Here is a 26,557-nt window from a genome sequence, read left to right as displayed (position 1 = left end):
TTGACATCTTGAAATTTTTCTTAGAATGTACGTGAGTAAAGACAAAACATGCTTGAAGGACTTGTAAAAATAATCAGCAAGTAGCTTGACCATGTTGGAGGGGAATGTCGAGGCATAGCAAGTTGCTAATACACCTTCTCCAATCACAAATAATTATCGAGTCTAAATTTGATTCTTTTTATAAAAAAAGTTATTTTTATTTTACTTTAGTGTCCAATCATAAAAAAAAATGACGATGATTCCTTTATAAAATATACCTCTTCGAGAATGTTTGTCTCTTTGCATCATAAACACGTGGTGATATTAATATTTCAACTAATTAGATAAGATCTACTTAACTTTAAAATGCTTTAAAAAGTTAACCCATTTATATATTGTTCGTCGTTTTAAACCTATCTCTATTTTTTAAAAATTACAATATTACCTTTGACCTTTCATCTCGATTTCAAAAGTATCATTACAGTAACAGGAACACTTTTCCTAGAAAAACAACGTTCCACCAAGTCAACATTGGTTCAACATTGTGACGAGTTTCAATTTTAATAATAGTTCTGAAATGTTCCTAAATGATCTGATGCAACACTAAACGAATAATATGATCCTATATTTTAAAAATGTAAACAAAATATATATATTCGTTACTTTAGAACGAAAACGAGCATAATAATTAAATAGTAATTAACCTATATTCTTTTTTTTTTTTTTTCCCGAGTGGAAAGTTAAAATCTTTACACAAATTACAAAAATTATTCTTTTCTTGGGAGAATAATATCATATCATAGAAAGGGTGGGATTCAACGCTTTTGTACCATATAGTAAGCATTTGTAGGAGCGAGCAAGGGATCTTCAATGGCTTCTCGTAGTGAAAAACCCTTAATTTCTCGTCGGCTTCTTAGGAACTTCTTACAAAGGTGAACTGTATGTTAGCTTTATTTATCAGTCTTCTTCCATTCTCAATTTACAAATCCTCGTGCATCGTTCTTCAGCAAAAAGAAGCTACACTGTTCAAATCAAGCTGTGCTTCAATTTCTTGTACTGCTATCTACAGAGTTTGATTTTGATGGGATATTTTGTGTTGTGTTCATATCAGCTGTTTGTTCTTATGTTTCTCTTATTGCTGCTGGAATTTAGGAAGTTTAGGTGGAAAATCTATTGGGTTTCTTTGAATGCCAAAAACCCTTTTGGAATTTGAAGTTATAATGTGAATTTTTATTTGAAACTTGGATGATATTGGGTAGAACTGAAATTTTTCATTGAGATATTGGTTATTTAAGTTGTGAGATCCTACGTCGGTTGGGGAGGAGAATGAAACACTCTTTATAAGGGTGTGGGAACCTCTCCCTAGCAGACGCGTTTTAAAAACCTTGAGGGGAAGCCCGTAAGGGAAAGCTCAAAGAGGACAATATCTGCTAGCGGTGGACTTCGGCCGTTACGAATGGTATCAGGGCTAGACACTGGGCGATGTGCTAGCAAAGAGGCTGAGCCCCAAGGGGTGGACATGAGGCAATGTGCCAGGAAGGACATGAGCCTCGAAGGGGGTGGATTTGGTGGGGGTCCCACATCAGTTGGAGAAAGGAATGAGGGCCAGCGAGGATGCTGGGACCCAAAGGGAGTGGATTGTGAGATCCCACATCGGTTGGGGAAGAGAACGAAACACTCTTTATAAGGGTGTGGTAACCTCTCTAGCCCCGAAGGGAGGTGGATTGTGAGATTCCACATCGGTTGGGGAGGAGAACGAAACACTCTTTATAAGGGTGTGAAAACCTCTCCCTAGCAGACGCGTTTCAAAAACCTTAAGGGGAAGTCTGAAAGGGAAAACCAAAGGAGACAATATCTGCTAGTGGTGTGTACTGTGAGATCTCACATCGGTTGAGGAGGAGAACAAAACACTCTTTACAAGGGTGTGGAAACCTCTCCCTACCAGACGCGTTTCAAAAATCTTAAGGGGAAGCCTGAAAGTGAAAACCCAAAGAAAACAATATCTATTAGTGGTGTGTTTGGGTCGTTACAGGATCTCTGGATGTATTGTTAATAACTAATGTTTTCTCTTAGGAGCATATATGATTTGGTAAATTTGTTGTTAATTGAAATTTGATATCTCTCGTAGGAATGGCTTTTCTGGAGGTAAAACAGAAACTCTTACGCAAGGTCGAATCTTTAGGATTCTCGAGGGCCCGAGCAGCCCGAGCACTTCATGTTACTGGTGAGAATGATTGATGACATTCGTAGCTCGAATATAACAATCATATGCAATGATTTGTTATTTGACAAAATATTTGAGTTATATTGATTACACTTCATGTCACAAGTTCTCAGATAAGTACTTTCTTTGTTCTTCAGGAAATGCCAGCTTTGAAGATGCGATCGATTGGATCGTTCATCACGAGAACGATCCGGATATTGATCAAGTGCCCCTGGTATAATTCTCTATTCATATAGACTTCTTCGGTTAGTTTTTAAGATAAATTGTAATTTAGATTACCTTGTTAATCAAATATCTCAAGGCAAAAACACTAGTTCGAGATTCGAATCACTCCACGAGCAAGATTGATCACATCAAGCTTGAATGATTCTACATAGAATTGCAAAGAAACTTAGCCATTGGTTGAAGCAAAGCACAAATGCTCCTTTTCCTACATTTTCCAAGTCCCTCTTTACAAAGATAACATACATGACTTTATATAGCTTCAAAATGAAAACCCTTAACTGTCCTGAGGCATTCCAAGAGTTGTAACCTTCGTACTTTTTTACCATAATTAGCCACTATGTAGATTACGTCTTAAAATACATTAAAGAAACACCATAACTCTAAATTACCATCCATAATACATTTGTAACCATCTAAGAATAAATGAAGCTCCACTTGAAGTACCTTGAAACATTTGTTGCATAAATGAAGCTTGATTCTTCTTAAGGTGACGTTAATATTGCATGATTAAGATGTCTGGGTTCATATCAAATGTTATGCAGGTAGCAATAGAGATCGATATCGAATCTCCCGAACCATTTCATATCACAGAGGAAACGAAAAAGAAAGCTAATGAATTAAGGTATGATGCCAGAATTTGTTCATTGTGAACTGCCATCATAAACTTAGAACTGTTTAATCGTCAGTTCCATCATATTAAATTCTTTGATAGTTCACTTAAATTCTTATTGATTTTTCTATGTTTAGGGATCAAATACTGAAAGAAAAGGAAAAGGAAGAAAAAGAGTTAGAAAAACGAAGGGAAAAGGTATCGCATTCGTTCGCGTTCGTTCGGGAAAGAACGAATTCTATCTTGATTTAGAATTTGATCTGTAAATTTGTATGCTCTCCAGTCTCCATGACAATATGTTTTGATTCTGTTTCCATGAAAATGAACTTTCATGATTTAGTGCTTTCGATATCTATAGGATCGAATTCGTTCGGGGAAAGAACTGCAAGAAGCGAAACGAATGGCAGAAGGAACTGAATGGAAACGGTGTGTTTTCTTGTTCAATCTTGTTTCTGACATCATTCTCTGACACATAAAATGTTGTAACTTTCTGTTTGGAGTGAAAGATTTGTTCTTATTTGCTCAGCTATAAAGATTCTAGACAAGCTGAGATAAAGGAGGAGAAAAAAGCAAAAGAAAAGGTTTTACAAGCACTAGAACAGAACAAGGTTTGCTTTCTCCTCCATTTTTTTATGTTCTAGTTTTTGTCGGATTTCTGTCTGGAAATTCTGTTCTTCATGCTGCTGCTGTTTACTGGTTGTTATTGTTCCTGCAATACAAGTGTCCTAGTATGAGATCCCACGTTGGTTGGGGAGGAGAACGAAGCATTCTTTATAAGGGTGTGGAAATCTCTCCCTAGCAGACGCGTTTTAAAACCTTGAGGGGAAGTCCAAAAGGGAAAGCCTTCAGAGGACAATATCTGTTAGCAGTGGACTTGGACTGTTACAAATGGTATCAGAGCCAGACATTAGGCGATGTGCTAGCGAAAAGGCTGAGCCCCCGAAGGGGGGTGGATTGGGAGGTTCACATCGATTTGAGAAGTGAACGAGTGCTAACGAGGACGCTAGGCCTTAAAGGGGGGTGGATTATGAGATCCCACATTCGTTGGGGAGGAGAACGAAACATTCTTTATAAAGGTGTGGAAACCTCTCCCTAGCAGACACGTTTTAAAAACCTTGAGGGGAAGTTCAAAAGGGACACCCTTAAGAGGACAATATCTGCTAGCGGTGAGCTTGGGCGGTTACAAATGGTACTAGAGCCAGACACTAGGCGATGTACCAGTGAAGAGGTTGAGCCCCGAAGGGGGGTGGATTGGGGGGTTCACATCGATTTGAAAAGTGAACGAGTGCCAGTGAGGACGCTAGGTCTCAAAGAGGGGTGGATTGTGAGATCCCACATCGGTTGGGAGGAGAACGAAACATTTTTTATAAAGGTGTGGAAACCTCTCCCTAGCAGACTCGTTTTAACAACCTTGAAGGGAAGCCTAAAAGGGAGGAAAGCCCAAAGAGGACAATATCTGCTAGCGGTAGGCTTGAGCCGTTACAAATTGTATCAGAGCCAGACACCAGGCAATGTGCCAGCGAGGAGGTTGAACCTCGAAGGGGGGTGGACATGAGGCAGTGTGTCAGCAAGGACGCTAGGCCTTGAAAGGGGGTGGATTGTGAGATCCCACATCGGTTGGGGAGGAGAACGAAACACCCTTTATAAGAGTGTGAGAACCTCTCTCAAGAAGATGCGTTTTAAAATCCTCGAGGGGAACCTCGAAAGGGAAAGCTCAAAAAGGACAATATCTGCTAGCAGTGGGCTTGGGCTGTTACTCTTTTCCATTGTCGACTCGTATACATGAAATTGATTTCTATCTATGTTTTTCCGTTGTCGACTCGTATACGCGTCTGTACAGATAGAAAGAAAAAGGGATCTTGGAATGCCCTCTGAAGTAACTAGAAGCATTGCTGCTAAAGCCATCACAATTGGAGCACAGGAAAAGTATGAACATAAATCACAAAATTCAGGCTCAATGAGAGAATGTTTAAGGTCTCTTAGGCACAATCAAAAGGTAATGATATATGTGGAAAACGCTCGGGTCATTTACGTAGCATTCTTATGGAGCTTTACCGCTCATGATTCGAGCACAATGTCATGATTTCGGTATCGTCTCACCGTAAAATCCTTTGTCGATCCTTTGTTGTTTTTGTTACTCCTAATTGTTCTATTTGTGGATTCCAGGATGATCCTGAAAAAGTGAGAAATGCCTTCCAAACCCTCTTCACCTATGTTAGAAATGTAGCAAGAAATCCTGATGAGGAAAGGGTTCGGAAGATTCCGCTCGGTAATCCTTTGTTCCAGGTAAGTTTTCAAATCCAATATGTTGATTATGATACGAACGTCGTAGATATAACAGCGAGTAAGTTTCTACGAAAATGTATATATCATTCACCAATGAGGCCCAGAAGTTTCTTATAGTGCTTAGTGTCACAATCGCACTCTTGCTATAGCAGGACAGTGATTGTGCGACACTTGTTCTAACCAAGCGAACAAGTCAGCCCTGAGAAATTCGGACATCGCGGACAACGTTATATGACTATAAGCAAATAAAGAAATACGACGGCTTAAATAACATTTAATTCAGGGTAGGAAGAAGTGACAACTAGTCATATCTCCCTATAGTACATTTTGGGGCATTTTAGCTCTGATAGGTGTAGATATGGTTTTGATGAACGGTCATACACCTCCGTATTGACCCATGAAATGGTAAAGACCTATGTAGGATGAAAGCATGTAAAAAGGGGTTTGGAACGGGCATGCAACCAGGACATCACGTCTTGGTCAAGCAAGACCGGGACATCCATCATGTAGCCATAGGCAACACGTCTCCCTTCCTTATTGCAAATTAAGCTTTATGAAAATTTAAGCATGAGATCCAACTAAATGTTCATATTTCAACAGGAAAGAGTTGGGAGTTTGAAAGAAGGGATCGAGTTTCTCGAGCTTTGTGGCTTTCAGAGAGACGGAGACTTTCTCTACCTTCCTCGTGACAAGGTCGACCGGGACGTTTTAGTCACGGCTGGATTGTTATTGGAATCTGCAATGACAAATCCCTTTTTTGGCATTCTATGATCAACTTTGGTTTATTGAATTTGTCCAAAACCAGAAAGAGAAGGCACATAGCCTTCTTGCTTTGGGATTTGGACTTGTACTTAAGAACTCTGTGCTTTGTAGAATTACTTTCTCAAATGATTGTGTGATATCAGTGGTGATTTGAATGCATAAAATGAAGCCTTTTGGCTGAATCTTTCTGCTATGCTTATGAGAGTTCCTTGAAGCCTCTCTTTCCTGAGTTAATTATGTCCAAAAATTTTATGTTCTCTGTTAGTTTTGAGTCTTTAGCTAGCGCCACGTTGTCCTTCAGCTGGTCGTCTGGTCCGGAGGTGGCTAACGTGGTCGTTTATCATAGGAAATGCTAAGCCATTCCCCAAGAGACTTCTCCCTTTCCCTCTTGCTCCAACCCTTATGGCTTCTGAGCTCTGTCCTCCCTTCCATGGCGGCTTCAACCCTATGGACGGTAACAACTCAAGTTCAATCCCACTGCTAGCAGATATAGTCCTTTTTGGGTTTTCTCTTTTGGATTTCCCCTTAAGGTTTTTAAAACGTGTTTGCTAATGGGAGGTTTTCACACCCTTATAAAGATGTTTTGTACTTCTCTCCAACCGATGTAAGATCTCACAATTCACCCTCCTTTGAGGCCCAGCGTCCTCGGTAGCACTCGTTCTCATCTCCAATCGATGTGGGATCCTCCAATCTACCCCCTTTGGGGCCAGCGTCCTTACTGGCACACCGCCTTGTGTTTACCTCCTTCGGGGTTCAGCCTCCTCGCTGGCACATTACCCAATGTCTGGCTCTGGTATTATTTGTAACAGTTCAAGTTCATTGTTAGCCAATATTGTTCTCTTTAGGATTTTCCTCAAAGTTTTTAAAACGCATTTGCTAGGGAGAGGTTTCCACACACTTATAAAGAATATTTCATTATCCTCTTCAACTGATGTGGGATCTCACAATTCACCCTTCTTCGGGGCCCAGCGTTCTTGGTGACACTTGTTCACACTTATAAAGAATATTTCATTATCCTCTTCAACTGATGTGGGATCTCACAATTCACCCTCCTTCGGAGCCCAGCGTTCTTGGTGACACTTGTTCCCTTCTCCAATCGATGTGGGACCCTTCAATCTACCCCCTTCGGGGTCCAGCGTCCTTGCTTGCACACCGCCTCGTATCTACCCCCATCAGGGTTCAGCATTCTCGCTGGCACATCGCCCAGTGTCTTGACTCTGATACTATTGGTAACAGTTCAATCCCATCGTTAGCAAATATTGTCCTCTTTAGGCTTTCCCTTTCAGGCTTCTCCTCAAAGTTTTTAAAATGCGTCTGCTAGGGAGAGGTTTCCACGCCCTTATAAAGAATGCTTCGTTCTCCTCCTCAACCAATGTGGGATCTCACATATGTCTTTTAAGCTCTGTCCTCCCTTCCATGGCTGCTCCAACCCCTATGGCTTTTAAGCTCCGTCCCCCCTTCCATGGCCGCTCCAACCCGCCTTGACATCTCTCCACCGACCTGATTCAGGTGCCATCATTCCCTGTAACCAACAGAAAGCTCATGGAATCCTCTCTGATTGCATCTTAATACCAATACTTTTCTTAGCTTCCATAGTTTCCATGCTACATGTGGGAAAGTTTTACAGTTCTTCAACCTACCTTCAATCCTGCAATCACTGAGGCGACATATAAATGAGACACTATCCCTTGAGATGTTTTTTTCAATGATTCCAGCAATGAATGATGATTTGTTCTTGATGGGTTTTGAGCTTAAAGCATAGATATATCATAGGTTGTCGAATCGTCTTCGAGCTCGTATATCAGGAAAAACGGTAGCAACTCCCAATCATCTGTATTCAAAACGTGCCCGCTTTGCATCATATACATGTTGTGACGACTATGCTTAAAGTCATATTCGACGTGACAAAATATCTTTCTTTCAAATTTATTATAAACAAGCATCCAGTCATTGTCATGTCGATTTTCTATACAACATTCTAATTGATTTTACGAAGTAATTTTGAACGGTTTGTGAGTGTTCAAATGTGCAATAAACTGAGACAAGTTTGAAAGAAAGACTTTTATAATTATTTAAAAAATATATATTAATCTTTTTAAATCGTAATATTACTTTGGATCTTTAAAAAAAATTTCATTACAAGTTTAGATGAAAGTTCGAATCAGTGGAGATCTGAAAATACGATAGTGACTGTGGAGCTTGCATGGAGTTTGAAGAACACGTGTTATAACAAACCAAGTTCATTGCTAGTAGATATTGTCTGTTTTAGCCCTGTTACATATTATCATCAATCTAACAATTTTTAAAAAGTATCTACCAGGGGAGAGGTAATGGGCTGGAGCAGCTAGAACATATGATGTAACAAACTAAGTTTATTGCCAGTAGATATTGTTTGTTTTAGCCTCTTACATATTATCATCAGTCTAACCGCTTTTAAAATGTGTCTACTGAAAAGAGGTAATCGACTGAAGCAGCTAATATCTGCTAGCTATAGACTTGAATTTAATAAGGATGAACTGTTAATTGAGTTTTTTTTTTTTTTTTTTTAATTCTTTTTTATAATTTAATCTTTAAATATATCAACGTAATTAATGCCCTAATCACAAAATAGGATTGATTGATCAATGATTAATTGGCAGATAAACACACAAAAAAATCCAGATTATAGAAACGTCACATCCAAAAATGTCCGCCAGTAGAATTTCCTTGTCCGAGACTGCTCCATTGCTCGGGCAGGAGCAAAGCTTCCAATCCCTTCCTACTCGATTCCCTTCCTCCGCCGTCGGAATGGATTCTGGAACCGACGCCGTCATTCCCCGTCAATCGGTCTTCCTCGGCGTCGACGTTGGCACCGGCAGTGCTCGCGCAGGTTTTTCCATTTCCTCGCTTATCTTTATGCAACTTTCCAAGCGATATTGTTTTCATCTGGATATATTGCGTTTGTTTCGAGTCTTCAATTTGGGGTCCGAATGGGGATGCATTGGAACTGCGTGTGCGATTTTGTGTGCGTTTATGGAATTAAGGATGAAGGATATGGATTTGTCTATTTTTATTCTATGTACTAAGAGATTTAAAGGGTATTGGACAGTGTCGATGTGAGGTGAGAACGAATTGAAGTGGGAGAGGGAGTGTCATAATTATATGGGTGATCGATTAGAGGTCACTTTATCTGGATGGTTAGCTGGTGCGTTATACTTATATGGATAATCAACTGGAGGTTAGTTTTTGGGGGTAGGTTAGTCAGTTAGATGGCACAGGAGTTATTGGTTGGCACTTTGATCCCACGTCGGTTGGGGAGGAGAACGAAGCATTCTTTATAAGGGTGTAGAAACCTCTCTCTAGTAGATGCGTTTTAAAAACCTTGAGGGGAAACCCGAAAGGAAAAGCCTAAAGAGGACAATATCTGCTAGCAATGGACTTGGGGCGTTACATTGGTTGGGGAGGAGAACGAAATATTCTTTATAAGGGTGTGGAAACCTCTCCCTAGCAGACGGGTTTTATAAACCTTGAGAGGAAGTTCGAAAGGAAAAGCCCAAAGAGGACAATATCTGCTAGCAGTGGACTTAGGGCGTTACATTGGTTGGGGAGGAGAACGAAATATTCTTTATAAGGGTGTGGAAACCTCTCCCTAGCAGACGCATTTTAAAAATATTGAGGGGAAGTTTGAAAGAAAATGTAGAAAGAGGACAATATCTGTTAGCGGTGGATGTTAGCGGTGGATTTGGCCATTACTTTGCCTGCCAAGTAGCAGTAGGAGAGAGTATTGTATTACTTAGCCAAGTAGCAGTACGAGAGAGTATTGTAAGTAGAGGAGAAATTATTCGGAGGCTGTCGGTGGCTGTCGGTGGCTGGTGGTTAGATGGATGAGAGAGAAATAGTATCTAATTATCACGGACATGTAGATTATTGAATGCACATCTAATGGAGATAGCTAAGTGTGGTGGCCTCATTCAATAATTTTTCTAAGTAGAGAGATCAGTTTTGGGCCATATGTGCCCTTCATTTCCTACATTGGGTGCTTGGTTTGGGTCGGGGCTTGATTGGATGCTTCTCAATCATTGAGAAGTGCCTGAAAAGAGATTTTTTATACTTGTTTTGACCTAAATCAGTAAAGAATTGTGGGTTCTACTGGCAATTAACTTGTAGTCAGCTTCGTTTCAAGTGTTGGTTAGTTACTAGGCAAAGGAGTCCATGTTTTCAATAAAAAAGTGAACTATTATAGTCCATGTTTGTTAGCCTTCCTATCTAAATTCTGGTTCCTCTGATTGCCTTCTCTGACTGTTAAACATTTATTGTTATGGACTTCTATTTTAGGTATTTTTGACGAGAGTGGGAAGCTTTTGGGTTCTTCTAGCAGCCCAATACAAATTTGGAAAGATGGAAATTTTATCGAGGTAATGTTCATAGTGAGTTGAGCTCAATAGGTGGTACCAGTCGGATCAAAAATCAAATTTGCATTATATGTTAGACAACATGAACCCATATGACAATAAATTAACTCAACCTTGTGAAGCCATTGTCAAAAAGCTCGTACAATTTTGTGGAACTCTTAGGATTGTATTTTAATTGGAAATTGAGTTTCAAAATTTTATGACGGCTTGCTGCCTAAAATAGCATGTGGAGCATGCATGATTATTTATGAGCTTTCTGTTTCAAACCAGCAATCCTCGACAGATATCTGGCATGCAGTCTGTGCAGCGGTGAAATCAGCATGTTCCAAGGCGAACATCTCAGGGGAGGAAGTGAAGGGTCTTGGATTTGCTGCTACCTGTTCACTTGGTCTGTATGCATTTAGTTGGTCATTTTATCTTGCTCTATTAAAGACTGATCGGCTCACGAAATAATAACTCCTTTAATTAGCATTTGATGGAGTCTCTACAAATTTTCATTTGAAATGGTTGTCTGCAGTGGCAGTTGATGCTGATGGTTCACCAGTTACAGTGTCTTGGAGTGGTGATTCAAGAAGAAATGTAATAGTGTGGATGGATCATAGAGCAGTAGAGCAGGCTGAAAGGATCAATTCTTTCAATTCAACTGTTCTACAATACTGTGGTGGATCTCTTTCCCCTGAGATGCAGCCACCGAAGGTATCTAAATAGATGTTTATAATCCCATTGTTATTTTTTGTGATATACATATTTGCATTAGAAAAGGAACCATTTTTCATTTATTTAGTATAAGATATATCTGAAATCTATGATCCTTGGGTTTTAAATTACAAAAAGTTAAGAAATGAAAACGGAAAGGAACGATGTAATTTTGCTAAAATAAAACATTATTTCTCATGATCTATCTTCATCATTGAATGTCTATGATTTCTCTCATACAACGAACTCTGTGTGATTCTCTTGGCTTGATTTTCTGAGTGGAAAAAATGCTTTTGGATCAAAATAACTGTTCTTTGATCTCAAATTCTATGTTTTTCAATTGAGAGAAGTGCATGATACATCTTTTTTTTTCCTTTTTTCGTTTCTAGTTTCTACTTTTTCTGTTCTATAATCTGGTCTTTGACTATTGAAATGAAGTGCATGATATACCTTTTTTTACAGATTCACAGTCATGGAATATGCTATGATACAGATTATTTTTGCAGCTTCTCTGGGTGAAAGAAAATTTACCAGATACATGGTCGATGGTGTTCAGGTGGATGGATTTGAGTGACTGGTTATCATACAGGTAAAGAATCAATCAAACCTCTTGCTTTTGTATGATCCCAAGTCTCGATACCTCTCTTACCTCATTGCCATTGCCTGCATGTTCTAGAGCAACAGGTGATGATACTCGCAGTCTCTGCACCACTGTGTGCAAATGGACCTACCTGGGTCATGCACACATGTCACAGTACAATGAAAAGGATTCTCGAGATATGGAGGCTTGTGGATGGGATGATGATTTCTGGGAGGAAATTGGTTTAGCAGATCTTGTTGATGGTCACCATGCCAAAATAGGTCTGGTTGAATTACTTCGGTTTTGAGTGTTTTGATTGATGAAAGACTTAAAATTCCGCCATCATTTTGCACTGACGTGTTCTTGGTGCAGAGCTACCTTTTATGGGGCTTGAACTATTTTTTCCTCTGTGCTCATTGGTTAACAATGTATAATGTCATCAGGAAGAAGTGTAGCATTCCCTGGTCACCCCTTGGGCTCTGGTCTGACTCCAATAGCTGCAAAGGTAAGAAATATTGTATACAAAATTTTGATACGTTATAATGAGGGCAAAGAATAATTGTGATGTGGTTGGGGAGGAGAACAAACCACCATTTATAAGGGTGTGGAAACCTTCCTCTAGCAGACGCGTTTTAAAGCCTTGAGGGGAAGCCAAAAGAGGACAATATCTGCTAGCGGTAGATCTAGGTTGTTACAGATGGTATTAGAGCCAAACACCGGACGATGTGTCAGCCTTCTCGTTGTTCCCCGAAAGGGGGTAGACACGAGGTGGTGTGCCAGTAAGGACACTGGGCCCCCTTTGGGGTGGATTTGGGGGCGATCGAGGACACTGGACTCCGAAGGGAGTGGATTGTGATGTCCCACGTTGGTTGGGGAGGAGAACAAACCACCATTTATAAGGGTATTGAAACCTTCCCCAGCAGACGCGTTTTAAAACCTTGAGGGGAAGCCCGAAAGGGAAAGCCCAAAGAGAACAATATCTGCTAACGGTGGGCCTGGGTCGTTATAATAATCTAGTTAATGAAGTCATTTTAATTTGATGAAATTGTTATTTCTTTATGCTTATCAGGAGCTGGGTTTGGTTGCTGGAATCCCTGTTGGTACCTCATTGATTGATGCTCATGCAGGTGGAGTTGGAGTGATGGAAAGTGTGCAAGATTCTGATTCTAAAGGTTGTGGTTTATCCTATATTCTCTTTTTAATCTTTTTCCTTATTGAATTTCATTCTGTCATATTGAAAATGCCTGTTGTAGAGATCGATAAGGAGATGATATTGAATCGTATGGCATTGGTTTGTGGAACATCTACTTGCCACATGGCTGTCTCAAGGGATAAGCTCTTTATTCCTGGTGTTTGGGGCCCATTTTGGTCAGGTATAATTGAAATTAATTCCTTTTTTTTTTTTTTTTTTTTTTTCTGTTTTTCATTTTAAATATTTGCCTGTTGAAGGAGAAAAAGAGATGGTGGACTTTGTTCTAACTAGGATAATAAAAAAAATGCTTGTACCATCAAAATTTCAATGGATATGTTGTGTGCAAATTATTCCTTGTTCCAAACAATAATATTTAACTAAAAGTACGTGTTAAATTCATCAAATGTGAGCGTTCTTACCGTTTCGTTCAAAAATATTGAAAGAAACTTAGTTTTTTCACATAATGATTTAAGTGCCTCCATGATGGTCTTCTCGACAGGGTTGAGGTTGTGAGGTTTTATAGGCACGAGTAAATGATTTTTTTTCTTCCTTATTTTATGCTTAGGACAATCTTTAGTGGATATGGTATGATACTAAAACGAGAAAACAACTTTTCTTAACAAGTTAATGTCCTTCTACTATGGGTTTCTTTGTTTTTCTTTTGTTCTCGATAGGGTTGAGGTTGTGAGGTCTTATAGACACGAGTAAATAATTTTTTTTCTTCCTTATTTTATGCTTAGGACAATGTTTAGTAGATATGGTATGATACTAAAACGAGAAAACAACTTTTCTTAACGAGTTAATGTCCTTCTACCGTGGGTTTCTTTGTTTTTTGTTTCGTTATCTGTTTTTTACGCTGGCTTTCAAACTACAAACGAAATTTTGAAAACTAGGAATTTGGCTAAGAATTTGTATTTTATCTATTATTTTTCTGAATGTCAGCAATGGTACCTGAGTATTGGCTCACTGAAGGTGGTCAAAGTGCTACTGGTGCTCTACTTGATCACATAATTCAAAATCATGTTGCCTCTCCTCATCTTGCAAATCGTGCTGCTTCACAAAGTAGGGCATTTTTTGTTGTTAATTTTACTTTAATGTTAATCCTGACTACCCTGGTTAAAGTAGGGTATGCTTAATGATAGTGTCTTATCTGTAATTCTTTTGTTCTTTAACCATCCAGATATCTCTGTGTTCGATATTTTGAATAAGTTGTTAGAGGATTTGATGGTTGATCTGAAGAGTCCATTTCTTGCTGCTTTGACTGAAGATACACACGTACTTCCTGATTTTCATGGAAATAGGTGAATGGATGACTTAAAACATTCATTGAGTAATTCTTACAAGAGCACTTTTTGTTCCTTTCCCTTATATAGATTGTCATGAACTTGATTGCATCATGGATTAGGTCTCCCATTTCGGATCCGAAGTCTAAAGGAGTGATCTATGGCTTAACACTTGACACAAGCGAGCAAGAGCTGGCTATCTTGTACCTTGCCACAGTACAGGCTATTGCATATGGTACACGCCATATTGTGGAGCACTGCAATTCCCATGGTCACAAGGTATGGTGAACTCATCTTTTTTTATCCTTGACAAGTGGGATTGGATACTTGCCAATGTTGATTAGTTATCCTTCTTTTCCATCTGATTTCCTTTAATTATGTTTAGTTCTTCTAGCCTTTTATGTCGTGGAGTCGTCGACATTTGCTCATGTATTGTGAGATCCTATGTCAGTTGGAGAGAGAAACGAAGCATTCCTTAAAAGGGTGTGGAAACCTCTCTCTAGTAGATACGTTTTAAAACTGTGAGGCTGACGACAATACGTAATGGGCTAAAGCAGACATTATCTGCTAGTGGTGGGCTTGGGTTATTACAAATGGTATCGAAGTCAGCACCGAGCGGTGTGTCAGCGAGGACACTAGCCCCCAAGAGGGGTGGATTGTTAGATCTCACATCTGTTGAAGAGGGGAATGAAGCAGTTTTATAAGGGTGTGGAAACCTCTCCCTAATTGACGCGTCTTAAAATCGTGAGGCTAACGGCAATACGTAACGGGCTAAAGCGGACATTATCTGCTAGCGGTGGGCTTGGGCTGCTACAAATGGTATTAGAGCCAGACACCGAGCGGTGTGTCAGCAAGGATGCTAGCCCCCAACAGGGGTGGATTGTAAGATCCCACATCGGTTGAAGAGGGGAATGAAACATTCCTTATAAGGGTGTAGAAATCTCTCCCTAGTAGACGCGTTTTAAAACCGTGAGGCTGACGGTGATACGTAATGAGCCAAAACGAACCATATCTACTAGCGGTAGACTTGGGCTGTTACATGTATCTCTCACGTAAATTTGGTGATCTCATCTTGTGATTTTGAAATGGTTCTTGGGCAAAAGTTATATATCTGTCTCAGCATTATGCTTTCTCGAATGTAATTTTACTTTTGTTTCTCCTCCAACAGATCAACACTTTACTTGCATGTGGTGGCCTAGCAAAGAATTCATTGTTCATTCAAGAGCACGCCGATATTATTGGTTGCGTTTCACCTCCCCTTTTTCATCATATTTTCTTACATGTTCTTCTATTTGCATCATGAACAACTAAGCATTTTGGACTGCTCTTTTCCATAAGTTGAGACAAATCTAATATTACTGAGTGTATATCCGCACCACAACAATGTAGAAGGCTATAGGATGTCAATCACGGATTTCTACAATAGTATGATATTGTCCACTTTAAGCATAAACTCTCGTTACTTTGCTTTGGACTTTCTCAAAAGACCTCATATCAATAGAGATATATTTCTTACTTATAAATCCATAATCGTTCCCTAAATTAGCTTATACCTTTAAAATTTTGGTGATGGTGAGCAGGTTGTCCTATTATTTTACCCCGGGAAAACGAGTCGGTGCTGTTAGGTGCAGCAATTCTTGGAGCCGTGGCTAGTAGAAAGTATTCTACTCTGCAAGAGGCCATGAAATCACTGAATGCTGCTGGCCAAGTATGCATAAACTGTCTCCTCATGATCATTCAGCTTCGCTTATTTGTTTTCTTGGAGTTAACCATTGTTGGTTCAACTGGCAGGTGATTTATCCATGTACAGAGCCAAAGGTGAAGGTATACCATGACGCTAAGTACCGTATTTTCGGAGAGCTTTACAAGAAACAGTTGTCTCATCGCTCCATAATGGCAGAAGCTCTGTCTTAGCTGGTGTCGCTCGGTATGGAATCACAAACACTTTCATCTTGTTTATTCCATTTGTTTGTGTTCTTTGGTTTGTCAAGCTCTGTCTCGCTTGCTGCTTAGCTTCATCAGCTTCTAGCTTTACCTTTCTGGAATAAGGAAAACATTTCCACAGTTCTGATATTGGTTCTATCTGTTGAAAAGCTCAAGTTTTTAGTCATACACATCTCTCTCTCTCTCTCTCTCTATATATATACACACACACACATATACATACATATGTATATAGATGTATGTGCTACTGCCTATGATTATTCTTTCATTGAAATGCTCTGTGACTCTCTCTCTCTCTATATATATACATACATATATATGTATATGGCTCTCTCTATATATATACATATAGAGAGGGCATTATATATATATAGAGAGAGAGAGAGAGCATTTCTATATATATGTGTGTGCGCGCGTGTGCTGCTGCCTATGATTCTTCTTTCATTGAAATGCTCTGTGACTCTGTTTTTATCTCTCTATATATATACATACATAGGATCAATTGATGTTTAAACCCTGGCTTGAATTGGGATTGCCTTCCTTGAGAAATTGATGTTTGAACATAGTAATAGCACATGAACGAGAAGAAAACAATAGCCTAGTAACCTAGAATTGAAGAGGATTGTCCAATTAAAGCGATGAAACATTGGCAGATTATGAACTGAAACATGAAACAAAGCCTACCTTGTTGTGCATAAGAATGGCACATCCAGGCTCCAACTGGTGTTTATCGACAAACGACAAGATCCCCACATAGTACTCCGGACCAACAGACGACGACACAATCGCATGATTCCCGACACTCATCGGCGAGCCACGAAGGTCATCGACCTTAGATCTATCTTCTTCATTCTTCTCTTCCTGAGGCTTAGTCGCTCTTGATTGGCAGCGAACTCTTCCTCCATGAGCAAGTGGTCCTTGACTCGCTCGAGCTTCAGAAGCCGAAGCTTGCACTTGGTGTGAGGGGTGACCGTCGGGAGGCGGGCGGCGGCGTTGGGATCCTTCTGTTTTCTCTGCTTGCGGCCGACGCGCGACGGAGGCGCCGCTGGTTCAAATTTCTTGTCCCTGTTGGGGTCATCGTGCTTCCGGCCACCGCGAAAACCCTCTTGGTGGTTGGTTCCGCCGGGATTGCCCTGACCCATTTTTGTGTTAAAGAGAGTGAGAAAAGAAGTGTTATTCAAGCCAATATGAGATATAAACAAAGTTGGAGAGGAGGGAGACGACACGAGTATTGAATACAAGTTCGAAGAGACCTGGATAGGCTCGAGCCATAACCTTAAAAGTCGGAGTTTCGGAGTGTTTATTCAAGTCAAAATGAGGCATAAACAAAGTTCGAGAGAATGGAAGTGACACGAGTATCGAAAACAAGCTCGAAGAGAGCTAAATAGACTCAGGTCATAATCTTAAAAGTCGGAGTTTCACATCAAGAGTGTTTATTCAATTCAAAATGAGGCATATACAAAGTTCGAGGTAATGGAGGCAACACGAATATCGAAGACAAACTCGAAGAGAGTTGGATAGACTCGGGTCATAACTTTAGAAGTCAAAGTTTCGATATGAATTTTGACACGTGACTTTATAATTATGTCTATCTACACGAAGGATGAAAACTCACCAAAATAAATTTTAATTTAAAACATTTAAATTAATATTTAATATTTAAAATAATTAAATTAATATTTAATATATTAAATATTAACAAAAATATATATATATATATATATTTAATTTTTAACTATAAAAATATATATTTGATTGAGATTCAAAATAATTTAAAGATATTATCTTTTAATTAATTTGAAAATATTAATTAACTATAAAAATATATATTTGGTTGAGATTCAAATTAATTTAAAGATAATATTAAATATAATACTATCTTTAAATTAATTTGAAAATATTAATTAATTATAAAAATATATATTTGATTGAGATTCAAATTAATTAAAAGATATTATCTTTTAATTAATTTGAAAATATTAATAAAAAAATATATTTAATTTTAAACTTGAGATTAAATATATATTTGACGGATGGAAATTAATTAAAAGATAATATTTAATATATTTAATTTTAAACTTTAAAAATATATACTAGTTAAAAGATAATTTTATTTAAATATAATTTAAATAAAATTTAGAAAGATTTTTTAGTGCCTTTAAATAGAACTCCTGGAAAACTAAATTTTATTTTGAGAGACTGCGTACTAGGAATTTAAAGACTTACGGGAACGATCTCCATATTTATTCATCGTAAGTTTGTTTAACCTCTAATTTTGTTTCATTCTTGATAAAATCCAATCGGTTTCAATGCTTTCATGAATCGTTTATTCTTTTTTTTTTTCTATTTGGTTAGTTGTATTACTTTATTGTATTAAAGTGTTCAAAAACTCGAACATTCAACAAATTTCATCTCATCTCACGAACACTTGTAATATTTTTTTTCATGCGATAGGACCATTGAGAATATTGACAATTTTCGTATGTATTGTTTAATGTATGTTAGCGTCAGGAACAATAGATCTTTCCAACATCTCTATATTCACTTAAAACGTCGTCTCATACCAATTAAGATATTATTTCTTACATACTCATGATCTTTCTCTTTCATTGCTAATGTCGAACTTCGATCAGACTCTCAATAGTTAGATCTAAAAGTAATGACAATTTTTCATTTAAGTTAAAATTTGAACGAGATTTTATTAATTACTCTGACCCTCTTATTTATTACTCCGAAGAATTTCTTTAATAAAATCATCCTCCTATTCACTATTCTCGAAGAAATTCTTTTACTACCTTGGTCCTCCTATTTACTAGATTAAAAGAAAACGAGGGTATAGTCTGCAAAAAAAAAAGATACGGAAATGATACTCGTCAATGTACTTTTAAATGCCTAAATTTAGACCTCGTACTTAATCTTAAAATTATTTTATAATTTATATTACCTTTATTTTTATATATATAGTTTTTCAAAATTAAATTGGTTTACGTATGTCCTCAAATGACCTAATAATCCGAACCCCCTCGATTCCCCAACTCAAACCGTAAAAGTTGAGTCGAGTCACTTTTTTTTTCTCAATTTGGGTTGAGTTAGATTTTCAACGAACAAAAAATTTGGTTCGGTTTGTGGACTATGATGTTTTGAGTTGGTTCAAGACAGACCTAATAGATAGAAATTTGAATATTTATCCTCGAGAAAACTAGATATCTTTTATTCGTGGATTACGTCATTTCTTCAAACTTTTAAATAAAATATTTATATATTAAAAAATTATTTTTTAAATAGTTAAAAATTATATTGACATAATATATGCATATATAATAATTTTTAAAATTAACCATTGACTCAGTCTAGTTTTAGGGGAGTCTATGAACTAGCATAATTCATAACGTTTTTATTCATTTGAGTTCAACTCAGCTCAAATAAGTTCACGATCCGGTATGAATTGGGTTGGGTTGATCGATTCTTTTGGGTCATTAGGATTTTTAAACACCTCTAATGTGATGTCCCACATTGGTTGGGAGGAGAACAAATCGTATGGAAACCTTCTCCTAGTGTTTTAAAGCCTTGAGGGGAAGCCCGAAAGGAAAAGTCCAAAGAAGACAATATCTACTAGCGATGGATCTGGGTCGTTACAAATGGTATCAAGGGCACACACCAGATGATGTGTCAACCTTCTCGTTGTTCTCCAAAGGGAGGTAGACACGAGGCGGTGTGCCAGTTAGGACGTTGGGCCCCAAAGGGGGTGGATTTGGAGGCAGTCCCACATGGATTGGAGGAAGGAAAGAGTGTCAGCGAGGACGCTGGGCCCCGAAGGGAGGTGGATTGTGATATCCCACATTGGTTGGGGAGGAGAACAAACCACTGTTTATAAGGGCGTGGAAACCTTCCCCACTACATGCATTTTAAAGCCTTGAGGGGAAGCCTGAAAGGGAAAGTCCAAAGAGGACAACATCGGTTAGCGGTGGATCTGGGCCCGTTACATCTAATCTTTGAGTCATCCGAGCTATAACCTAGGACATGGGAAAAGTGACAAAACTATAGAAAAGTAGAGAGATAGATGGGCAAAGATGAAAGGGAGAGAGTTGTAAATGAAGAGGGCAAATATTGGAAGTCCTAAAATGGTGGGTAAGGGGTAATGGGTAATTGTGTTGGCAATGGCAATAAGCCAAATTGAAGCCAAATTGAAGCCAAAAAGTGGTAAACAATGGCAATGGCAATGGCATATCCTTGGAGGAGATAAATAAGATGCTGATACGAATGCAAAAACCAGGTGGTGCCACGTGGGACGCTACCTGGCGAACAGGGATCGCATCTTCGCTTCGAACAACCATCCTCCTCTGAATCAGAGAAAGGGGGGAAAAACAGCGTCTATGGCGGTCGTCTTTTCCAATCCGTTCCAATAATCTTCTTAGTTTCATCGTTATTTCGTACTCCTTTTGTCTGGGGATGGTCACTCTCTACCTCGGACTCCCCAAATTCAGTACCCTGTAAGTTTTTTTTGTTCCTTTCCAAAGGAGGAGGATGATTATGCATCATTTTAGTTGTGAACGAATACTGTTTAGCCTCGAATTCCCATATGGGGTTGTTAGTTTTTCATTGCCCTAGTGCTGTTTGATTCGTTCTTCGACACCCATAATCCCCGCTTCTTTGTTACTTCGAGGATTTTAATGATCTCTTGATCTGTTTTTAGGATTTTTCCATTGTTTTTGGTTTCTGAGGTTCCTTGTAGGCGTTGTGTTTTAATGATTCTGGTCTTGTTTTGGTTGATTTGTTGCGATTTTTGTTTTTGAAGAAACCCTTTTAGAATGATTTTGTCGGGATTTTTTTTTTGATTCCTGATGATTTATCAAATGGGTATTGAGAAACTGAAGAATTTGGCTCGTTGATGAGTTGATTTCTGGGTTGATTTGTGTTATTCTTGTGGTGTGTGATTTGAGTATACATGTTTGGGCAAGAGTAAGAATTGTATCGATTAGTGACATTCAAATATCAGGCTGTAAACAGATGGATAGCCCGACGACGACACCAAGCTCAGCTCCTAATTCGTCACCAGTCTCGAATCCTGGTTCGAATGATGAAACCCCGCGTGTTAAATTCCTGTGTAGTTTCTTGGGGAATATAATGCCTCGGCCCCAAGATAGTAAGCTTCGGTATGTTGGGGGCGAGACGAGGATTGTGAGCGTTCCGAGGGATACGACATATGAGGAGTTGATGATTAAGATGAAGGAACTTTATGAAGGGGCTGCTGTGTTGAAGTACCAGCAACCGGATGAGGATCTTGATGCTCTTGTGTCTGTTGTGAATGATGATGATGTGATTAACATGATGGAAGAGTATGATAAGGTGGGTTCGGGAGACGGGTTCACTAGGCTCAGGATATTCTTGTTTTCGCATCCCGATCAAGATGGTTCGTTGTCCTTTGTCGATGGCGATGAGAGGAATACCGAGAGACGATATGTGGATGCCCTTAATAATTCGAATGACATTAATGATTTTGTTAGACAGCAGCAGCCAGATTCCCCTGTAATCAATGGCATAGACGATGTGCACGGGTCAGAACATTTTTTGAATCCGTTGAATATCGAAGGTAGTCTTCACTCCCAGAGAAGTTGCGAGCCGTTGTCACAATATCACCTGCATCAGCTCACAATTCCTCATGTTGGATCTGGGCAGCAACAACAATCTGTAACTCAAAGGTATGGTGAAATGGAAGCTCCATGGAGTCCTGCTTTACTTTCACCCAGGCATCACGGTCCGTTTGATTCAAGACCAGTCAGCGAATATCCATCTTCTCCATCCGCACGGTACCGTATGCCATTCCCAGAGTTGCCAGATAAATATTTGGAAAGAATGCCTGAAGACTATGCGAGGCAGCAAATGACTCACCAACACATGTATGAACATCAACCGCTATATAACGAGAATGTTGTCTGGATGCCAAATGGAACAATTACTGAAAAGTCAGGTTTTCCGGGTAATATATTACACGGACATGGTGTTCCTGATGCGAATAGTTCTTGTGAAAAGTGCCGAGCCAATTTCCATCGGTATCAAACACCCGTGGAGCAAGCTACGATGTTAAATGGACTTCCTCCTGAATACCCTCAGAATAGGGAGGTCCTGATGCAAAAAGCCGACATGAAGTTTCGTCATGGTAATTTCCCAAATGAGCAAAATATTAACGATCATCGACCTGCTTATAATGACACACCTCCCCACGAGAGAGGATGGATTACGCAACATCAGATGAGTGTTCGGGGGGGTGACACGAGAGCACATGTTTCTGGAGTGGGACGATTGAACGATCACTACATTGTGGATGGTTCTGGTTCAAATTTTCCTCCTACACAGAGTAATGTAACTGATGGCTACCATGCTTCCCCGAATTTTCATGATGAGGTGTTCCGTGACCCGGTTTTGCCTAGCGGACCGCATATGTGTGTTTCTCCTGCTGAAGATCGTGGCGTTGGCTATATGAATATGCCGTATGGATATGGAGGAGATCTTCCGATGGCACACAGGCAAATCCCGCCTGGAAATGCCTTGTGGCGAAATGTTCAGAATCCATTGCATATTTCTCCCCCTTATGATGGACCCGTTTCCCTTCAGCACGGGAATGCTACTGTAAATCCGGGATATATCAGAGGCATGCAGGAGGGTAGTCCACGGATTCATATCGGTATGGACCACCAAAATCCTTGGAATGAATCCTCACAAAAAATGCTGGGTATCGACGGAGCAACTGGTTCAGAGCATTTACCTCCGCATGTTTCGAAGACTAACTCCACTATTATGGAACATGTCCTACCACATCTAGATAAGATAAACCTGGTCGACTCGTCTGCACAGTGGTCGGATTCGTCTTCAGGATTTGTTCATGAAAAAGTTGTTGCACCATTTCATTCTAGCCAAAATCCACAGCCAAGCGCGGTTAGTGTGGTTAATGAAGCTATGATGATGGAAAGAAAAATTGTGCCTGTAGAAGGAGACCGACACGTCGTAACCGATATGGGGAAAGTTGACATCGCCGATGTACACACTGTTTCTCATCCAGAGCAGAAAAACACTGATGATACATATTCCAAGGTCGTACCCCCTGAACTGTTAAATTCAAATTGCACGAACAATGCAGTAGAGAACGGTGATAGCTTGGAACCGGCCAAGGAGACTCTAGAAGAGCCAAAACTTTCTGTCGACCGTCTGAGATTTTTACCCGAGTTGATTGCATCTGTGAAGAGAGCAGCATTGGAAGTATCTGAAGGGGCAATGATTGAAGAAACAGCTTCAGGGAGACCTGATTCAATCGACAAAAAAGAGGCTGCAAACGAGGTAGACTCCTTGATTAGGACTAAGCAATTAAGCAATTTTCTCTCGTTCGACGATATTTTTTCGTGTTGTTTATGTTTTTGTTGTTTTATTTGGCATACAGAATGCGCACGAGAAACCCGAGTTGGAAACTGAGAATGACAATCAAAGCTCTGGAATTGAGCCAACAAAGGCAGAAGCAGAAGCAATATCAAGAGGATTACAAGTAATGATGCTCATCTTCTTTCACCTCGTACTTATGGTCGATTTCCTGGAACGCTCTTGGCTATTCCTTGCCTTCATTACGACTTTTCTTATGCGTTGATTCTTTTTCCTTGTGTTTGTTGTTCAGACAATTAAAAACGATGATCTGGAGGAGATTCGAGAACTCGGGTCTGGAACCTATGGTGCTGTTTATCATGGGAAATGGAGAGGTTCGGATGTCGCAATAAAGAGGATCAAAGCTAGCTGTTTTTCTGGTCGGCCCTCGGAAAGGGAACGTCTGGTAGAATCTTAAACTTATTGCTCTTCCTTCCAGGCTATTTATGGTTCCATTGAACGAATGACTCAGTGATTTTGATTTTTACTTTTTTCTCGTAACAGATAGCGGATTTTTGGAAGGAAGCTTTGATGTTAAGTTCTTTACACCATCCAAACGTTGTCGCTTTCTACGGTATCGTTCGTGATGGACCTGATGGGTCCTTAGCAACAGTAACAGAATTCATGGTGAATGGATCGTTGAAACAGTTTTTGCACAAGAAGGACAGGTAATTTACTTCCTTAAAGATCATTTGCTCTTTTATTGAAGGTATTTCATGTTCAAACCGTTTCGATAGTTAATCCTACATGTGATATGACATAAATCAACCTTTTTGTAGGACCATCGATCGTCGTAAACGACTCATTATAGCTATGGATGCTGCATTTGGGATGGAGTATTTGCACGGGAAGAACATCGTACATTTCGATTTGAAATGTGAAAACCTTTTAGTGAATATGAGAGATCCTCATAGGCCTGTTTGCAAGGTATACTGAGCTAACTTTGTGAATAATATTACCTGTTCTGTGGGTGAGGGCTGAAGTCGGGGTGAATTTTGTGTCTCGGGAAGGACCCGGATACCGAATTAACATGTTTTGTGCATGATGTTTTAGATTGGTGATTTGGGGTTGTCAAAGGTGAGACAACACACGTTAGTATCGGGAGGGGTTCGCGGAACTTTGCCATGGATGGCACCGGAGCTTCTTAGCGGGAAAAGTAATATGGTCACGGAGAAGGTACGAGCATCCTTTTCTTAAGCTTTCGATTTTGTTTTAGTACATTTTTAAAGCTTTATCTGTATACTGAACAACCTTTTTATCTGAATAAAGATTGATGTTTACTCGTTCGGGATCGTTATGTGGGAACTGCTCACGGGAGACGAACCATATTCAGATATGCATTGTGCTTCTATAATCGGTGAGCACCGACCTATGAGAGTATATTTATGTTCTCTTATCTATATGCTATGCATTCGTTCTTTCATTTCGAGCAACTTCTCTATTCACTGTTCAGAGCAAACAAAATTATGTCTATCGTTGTTTTTTGTATGCTCATGTATCGTGGATTCGACATTGGTTGGAGAGGAGAACAAAACATTCTTTATAAAGGTGTAGAAACCTCTCCCTAGCAAACACGTTTGAAAAACCTTGAGGGGAAATCCGAAAGGGAAAGCCCAAAGAGGACAATATCTACTAGCGGTGGGCTTGAGCTGTTATATGTATTTTCTTACATTCTTCTCAACTCCGGGGAAGAACCATGGGCGTAGCTATTTATCTAGAATTTTGTGTGTAATGAGTCGGAGCAAGTAAACTATAGGTAGGGCGTAAAGTAGTCCAATGAAGATCTTGTTGTATTGAATCTTCATGTTCCTCGTTTACAGGAGGAATCGTGCACAATTCGTTACGTCCAGAAATCCCGACATGGTGCGACCCAGAATGGAAGGCTTTAATGTCGAGCTGTTGGGACTCGGACCCAGCAACGAGGCCATCATTTTCAGAAATCTCTCAGAAGCTAAGGAACATGGCAGCTGCAATGAATGTGAAATAGTTGTAACCTTGAACACAACCCATCCACTGTTCCCATTCATAGGCTAAGCCAAGAATTGGCAAAAGGAGACTTTTTAAATGATTGGAAGCATAATTTTTGCAACTTTTAGGCCACTCGCTGGTTCTCACAAAGTGTAAGAAGGCTATTAGATTTGAAGTCATTCTCTTGTGGAACCCTTTTCTTTAGGCTATTACCCTACAAACTAAGGTCGTTTGCTCTACATTGCATTGCTGGGAGCCCTACAACAAGTACAGATATGAGGAGATATCCATGATATGCAATGGGAATGTAAGCCTTAATTATCTCGTTCTCGTACTCGTACTTATACTCCTATTGTGTGTTCGAGGTTGCCTGACGTATCTTCTGTAACTCTTTGGCTCAGGATTTCACTTGGGATTTCGCCGTTCGAAGCGTACGGTATTGGTACGATATATATATATATGTTGATTCTGCTATAGTTTTCTGGGAAACCTGTTGTTTTTTGTTTTTCCTTTGTTATTTTTCACTTCTGTGGTGGGAGTTTTTGTAAATAAAAGAGAGTTGGGGGATGAAATTGAAAAGATCATGTTTGGTGAAGGGATGATACTGCTACAAGTCTACAGTGTTCTTCCATGGATCTGAGATGAAACTGAATTAAATTTATTATACATATAAGTTTTGAGTTTTGAGAAGAAAAGATGTTCATTTGAGTGAGTCTGGTTCGCTTTGTTATGTCTGTTTCTTATCGTATATGCCTAATGATCGACCTCGTCTTCTATCGAACTCACAGATTGTCTTTCTGTGTCTGTATTATTTGTCGAGTATTATTAGTGAGTGCTTTCACTATTGAATTAGAGTTCGTCTGATAACATTTTCGTTTTTTTTTTCGGGTATCATGGTAATAGAAAAAGCCAAGGAACTTATTGGTTCGGAAGTACTTTTGATATGTTCGAATTGGTTTGATTCAACTCGAATTAGATTTCAGACATTTTCTTCTCAACCTATTTGACCT

The 26,557-nt window shown here is 39.3% G+C and overlaps 4 protein-coding genes across 9 annotated transcripts; 3 read left to right on the top strand and 1 right to left on the bottom strand.

Moving 5' to 3' along the window:
* Positions 1–760: 760 nt before the first annotated feature.
* Positions 761–6,271, top strand: LOC111444260 (UBX domain-containing protein 1-like). 4 transcript variants are annotated; one of them, XM_023082288.1, is made up of 10 exons: positions 761–911; positions 2,108–2,203; positions 2,341–2,417; positions 2,971–3,050; positions 3,176–3,236; positions 3,397–3,464; positions 3,565–3,646; positions 4,879–5,034; positions 5,205–5,324; positions 5,925–6,271. In XM_023082288.1, the coding sequence occupies exons 2-10, from the start codon at positions 2,110–2,112 to the stop codon at positions 6,093–6,095; spliced, it is 909 nt and encodes a 302-aa protein (XP_022938056.1). In that variant the 5' UTR covers positions 761–911; positions 2,108–2,109; the 3' UTR covers positions 6,096–6,271. The 4 variants fall into 4 exon arrangements, with proteins under 4 accessions (XP_022938056.1, XP_022938054.1, XP_022938055.1 ...); XM_023082286.1 differs by lacking the exon at positions 761–911 and adding an exon at positions 921–1,014; XM_023082287.1 differs by lacking the exon at positions 761–911 and adding an exon at positions 921–1,032.
* A 2,449-nt stretch (positions 6,272–8,720) lies between these two features.
* Positions 8,721–16,338, top strand: LOC111443923 (FGGY carbohydrate kinase domain-containing protein-like). Its single transcript, XM_023081781.1, has 15 exons — positions 8,721–8,955; positions 10,401–10,480; positions 10,748–10,865; positions 10,995–11,173; positions 11,680–11,762; positions 11,850–12,034; positions 12,197–12,258; positions 12,823–12,925; positions 13,007–13,126; positions 13,888–14,007; positions 14,126–14,246; positions 14,351–14,507; positions 15,397–15,469; positions 15,809–15,936; positions 16,020–16,338. Exons 1-15 carry the CDS (start codon positions 8,772–8,774, stop codon positions 16,140–16,142), a joined length of 1,836 nt encoding a protein of 611 aa, XP_022937549.1. The 5' UTR covers positions 8,721–8,771; the 3' UTR covers positions 16,143–16,338.
* A 234-nt stretch (positions 16,339–16,572) lies between these two features.
* On the bottom strand, positions 16,573–17,336 carry LOC111443924 (26S proteasome regulatory subunit 4 homolog B-like). The gene is made up of 3 exons (XM_023081782.1): positions 17,072–17,336; positions 16,857–17,033; positions 16,573–16,778 (listed from the first exon to the last, which is right to left on the bottom strand). Exons 1-3 carry the CDS (start codon positions 17,312–17,314, stop codon positions 16,671–16,673), a joined length of 528 nt encoding a protein of 175 aa, XP_022937550.1. The 5' UTR covers positions 17,315–17,336; the 3' UTR covers positions 16,573–16,670.
* A 2,963-nt stretch (positions 17,337–20,299) lies between these two features.
* On the top strand, positions 20,300–26,237 carry LOC111443922. Of its 3 annotated transcripts, none has more exons than XM_023081780.1 (10): positions 20,300–20,662; positions 21,180–23,504; positions 23,605–23,706; positions 23,833–23,985; positions 24,084–24,247; positions 24,359–24,506; positions 24,633–24,755; positions 24,849–24,936; positions 25,400–25,854; positions 25,949–26,237. In XM_023081780.1, the coding sequence occupies exons 2-9, from the start codon at positions 21,180–21,182 to the stop codon at positions 25,564–25,566; spliced, it is 3,270 nt and encodes a 1,089-aa protein (XP_022937548.1). In that variant the 5' UTR covers positions 20,300–20,662; the 3' UTR covers positions 25,567–25,854; positions 25,949–26,237. The 3 variants fall into 3 exon arrangements, with proteins under 3 accessions (XP_022937548.1, XP_022937546.1, XP_022937547.1); XM_023081778.1 differs by having other exon boundaries at positions 21,169–23,504; XM_023081779.1 differs by lacking the exon at positions 20,300–20,662 and having other exon boundaries at positions 21,091–23,504.
* The last annotated feature ends 320 nt before the right edge of the window (positions 26,238–26,557 follow it).

The sequence above is a fragment of the Cucurbita moschata genome, unplaced genomic scaffold (genome assembly GCF_002738365.1).
Source record: "Cucurbita moschata cultivar Rifu unplaced genomic scaffold, Cmos_1.0 Cmo_Scf00006, whole genome shotgun sequence".
Lineage (NCBI taxonomy): Eukaryota > Viridiplantae > Streptophyta > Magnoliopsida > Cucurbitales > Cucurbitaceae > Cucurbita > Cucurbita moschata.
Note: the sequence above shows the minus strand (reverse complement) of the source record. Positions and strands in the feature narration are given on the sequence as shown.

Coding starts and splice junctions, on each gene's coding strand:
- LOC111444260 (XM_023082286.1), top strand. CDS start 921: ATGTTAGCTTTATTTATCAGTCTTCTTCCATTCTCAATTTACAAATCC. Junction 3,465..3,564: donor GAAGGAACTGAATGGAAACG/GTGTGTTTTCTT, acceptor TTATTTGCTCAG/CTATAAAGATTCTAGACAAG. Junction 5,035..5,204: donor CTCTTAGGCACAATCAAAAG/GTAATGATATAT, acceptor TGTGGATTCCAG/GATGATCCTGAAAAAGTGAG.
- LOC111443923 (XM_023081781.1), top strand. CDS start 8,772: ATGTCCGCCAGTAGAATTTCCTTGTCCGAGACTGCTCCATTGCTCGGG. Junction 8,956..10,400: donor CACCGGCAGTGCTCGCGCAG/GTTTTTCCATTT, acceptor CTTCTATTTTAG/GTATTTTTGACGAGAGTGGG. Junction 12,035..12,196: donor TGGTCACCATGCCAAAATAG/GTCTGGTTGAAT, acceptor TAATGTCATCAG/GAAGAAGTGTAGCATTCCCT.
- LOC111443924 (XM_023081782.1), bottom strand. CDS start 17,314: ATGGGTCAGGGCAATCCCGGCGGAACCAACCACCAAGAGGGTTTTCGC. Junction 17,034..17,071: donor AGGACCACTTGCTCATGGAG/GAAGAGTTCGCT, acceptor ACTAAGCCTCAG/GAAGAGAAGAATGAAGAAGA. Junction 16,779..16,856: donor CCATTCTTATGCACAACAAG/GTAGGCTTTGTT, acceptor CTTCAATTCTAG/GTTACTAGGCTATTGTTTTC.
- LOC111443922 (XM_023081780.1), top strand. CDS start 21,180: ATGGATAGCCCGACGACGACACCAAGCTCAGCTCCTAATTCGTCACCA. Junction 24,248..24,358: donor TTTTTGCACAAGAAGGACAG/GTAATTTACTTC, acceptor ACCTTTTTGTAG/GACCATCGATCGTCGTAAAC. Junction 24,756..24,848: donor GTAATATGGTCACGGAGAAG/GTACGAGCATCC, acceptor ATCTGAATAAAG/ATTGATGTTTACTCGTTCGG.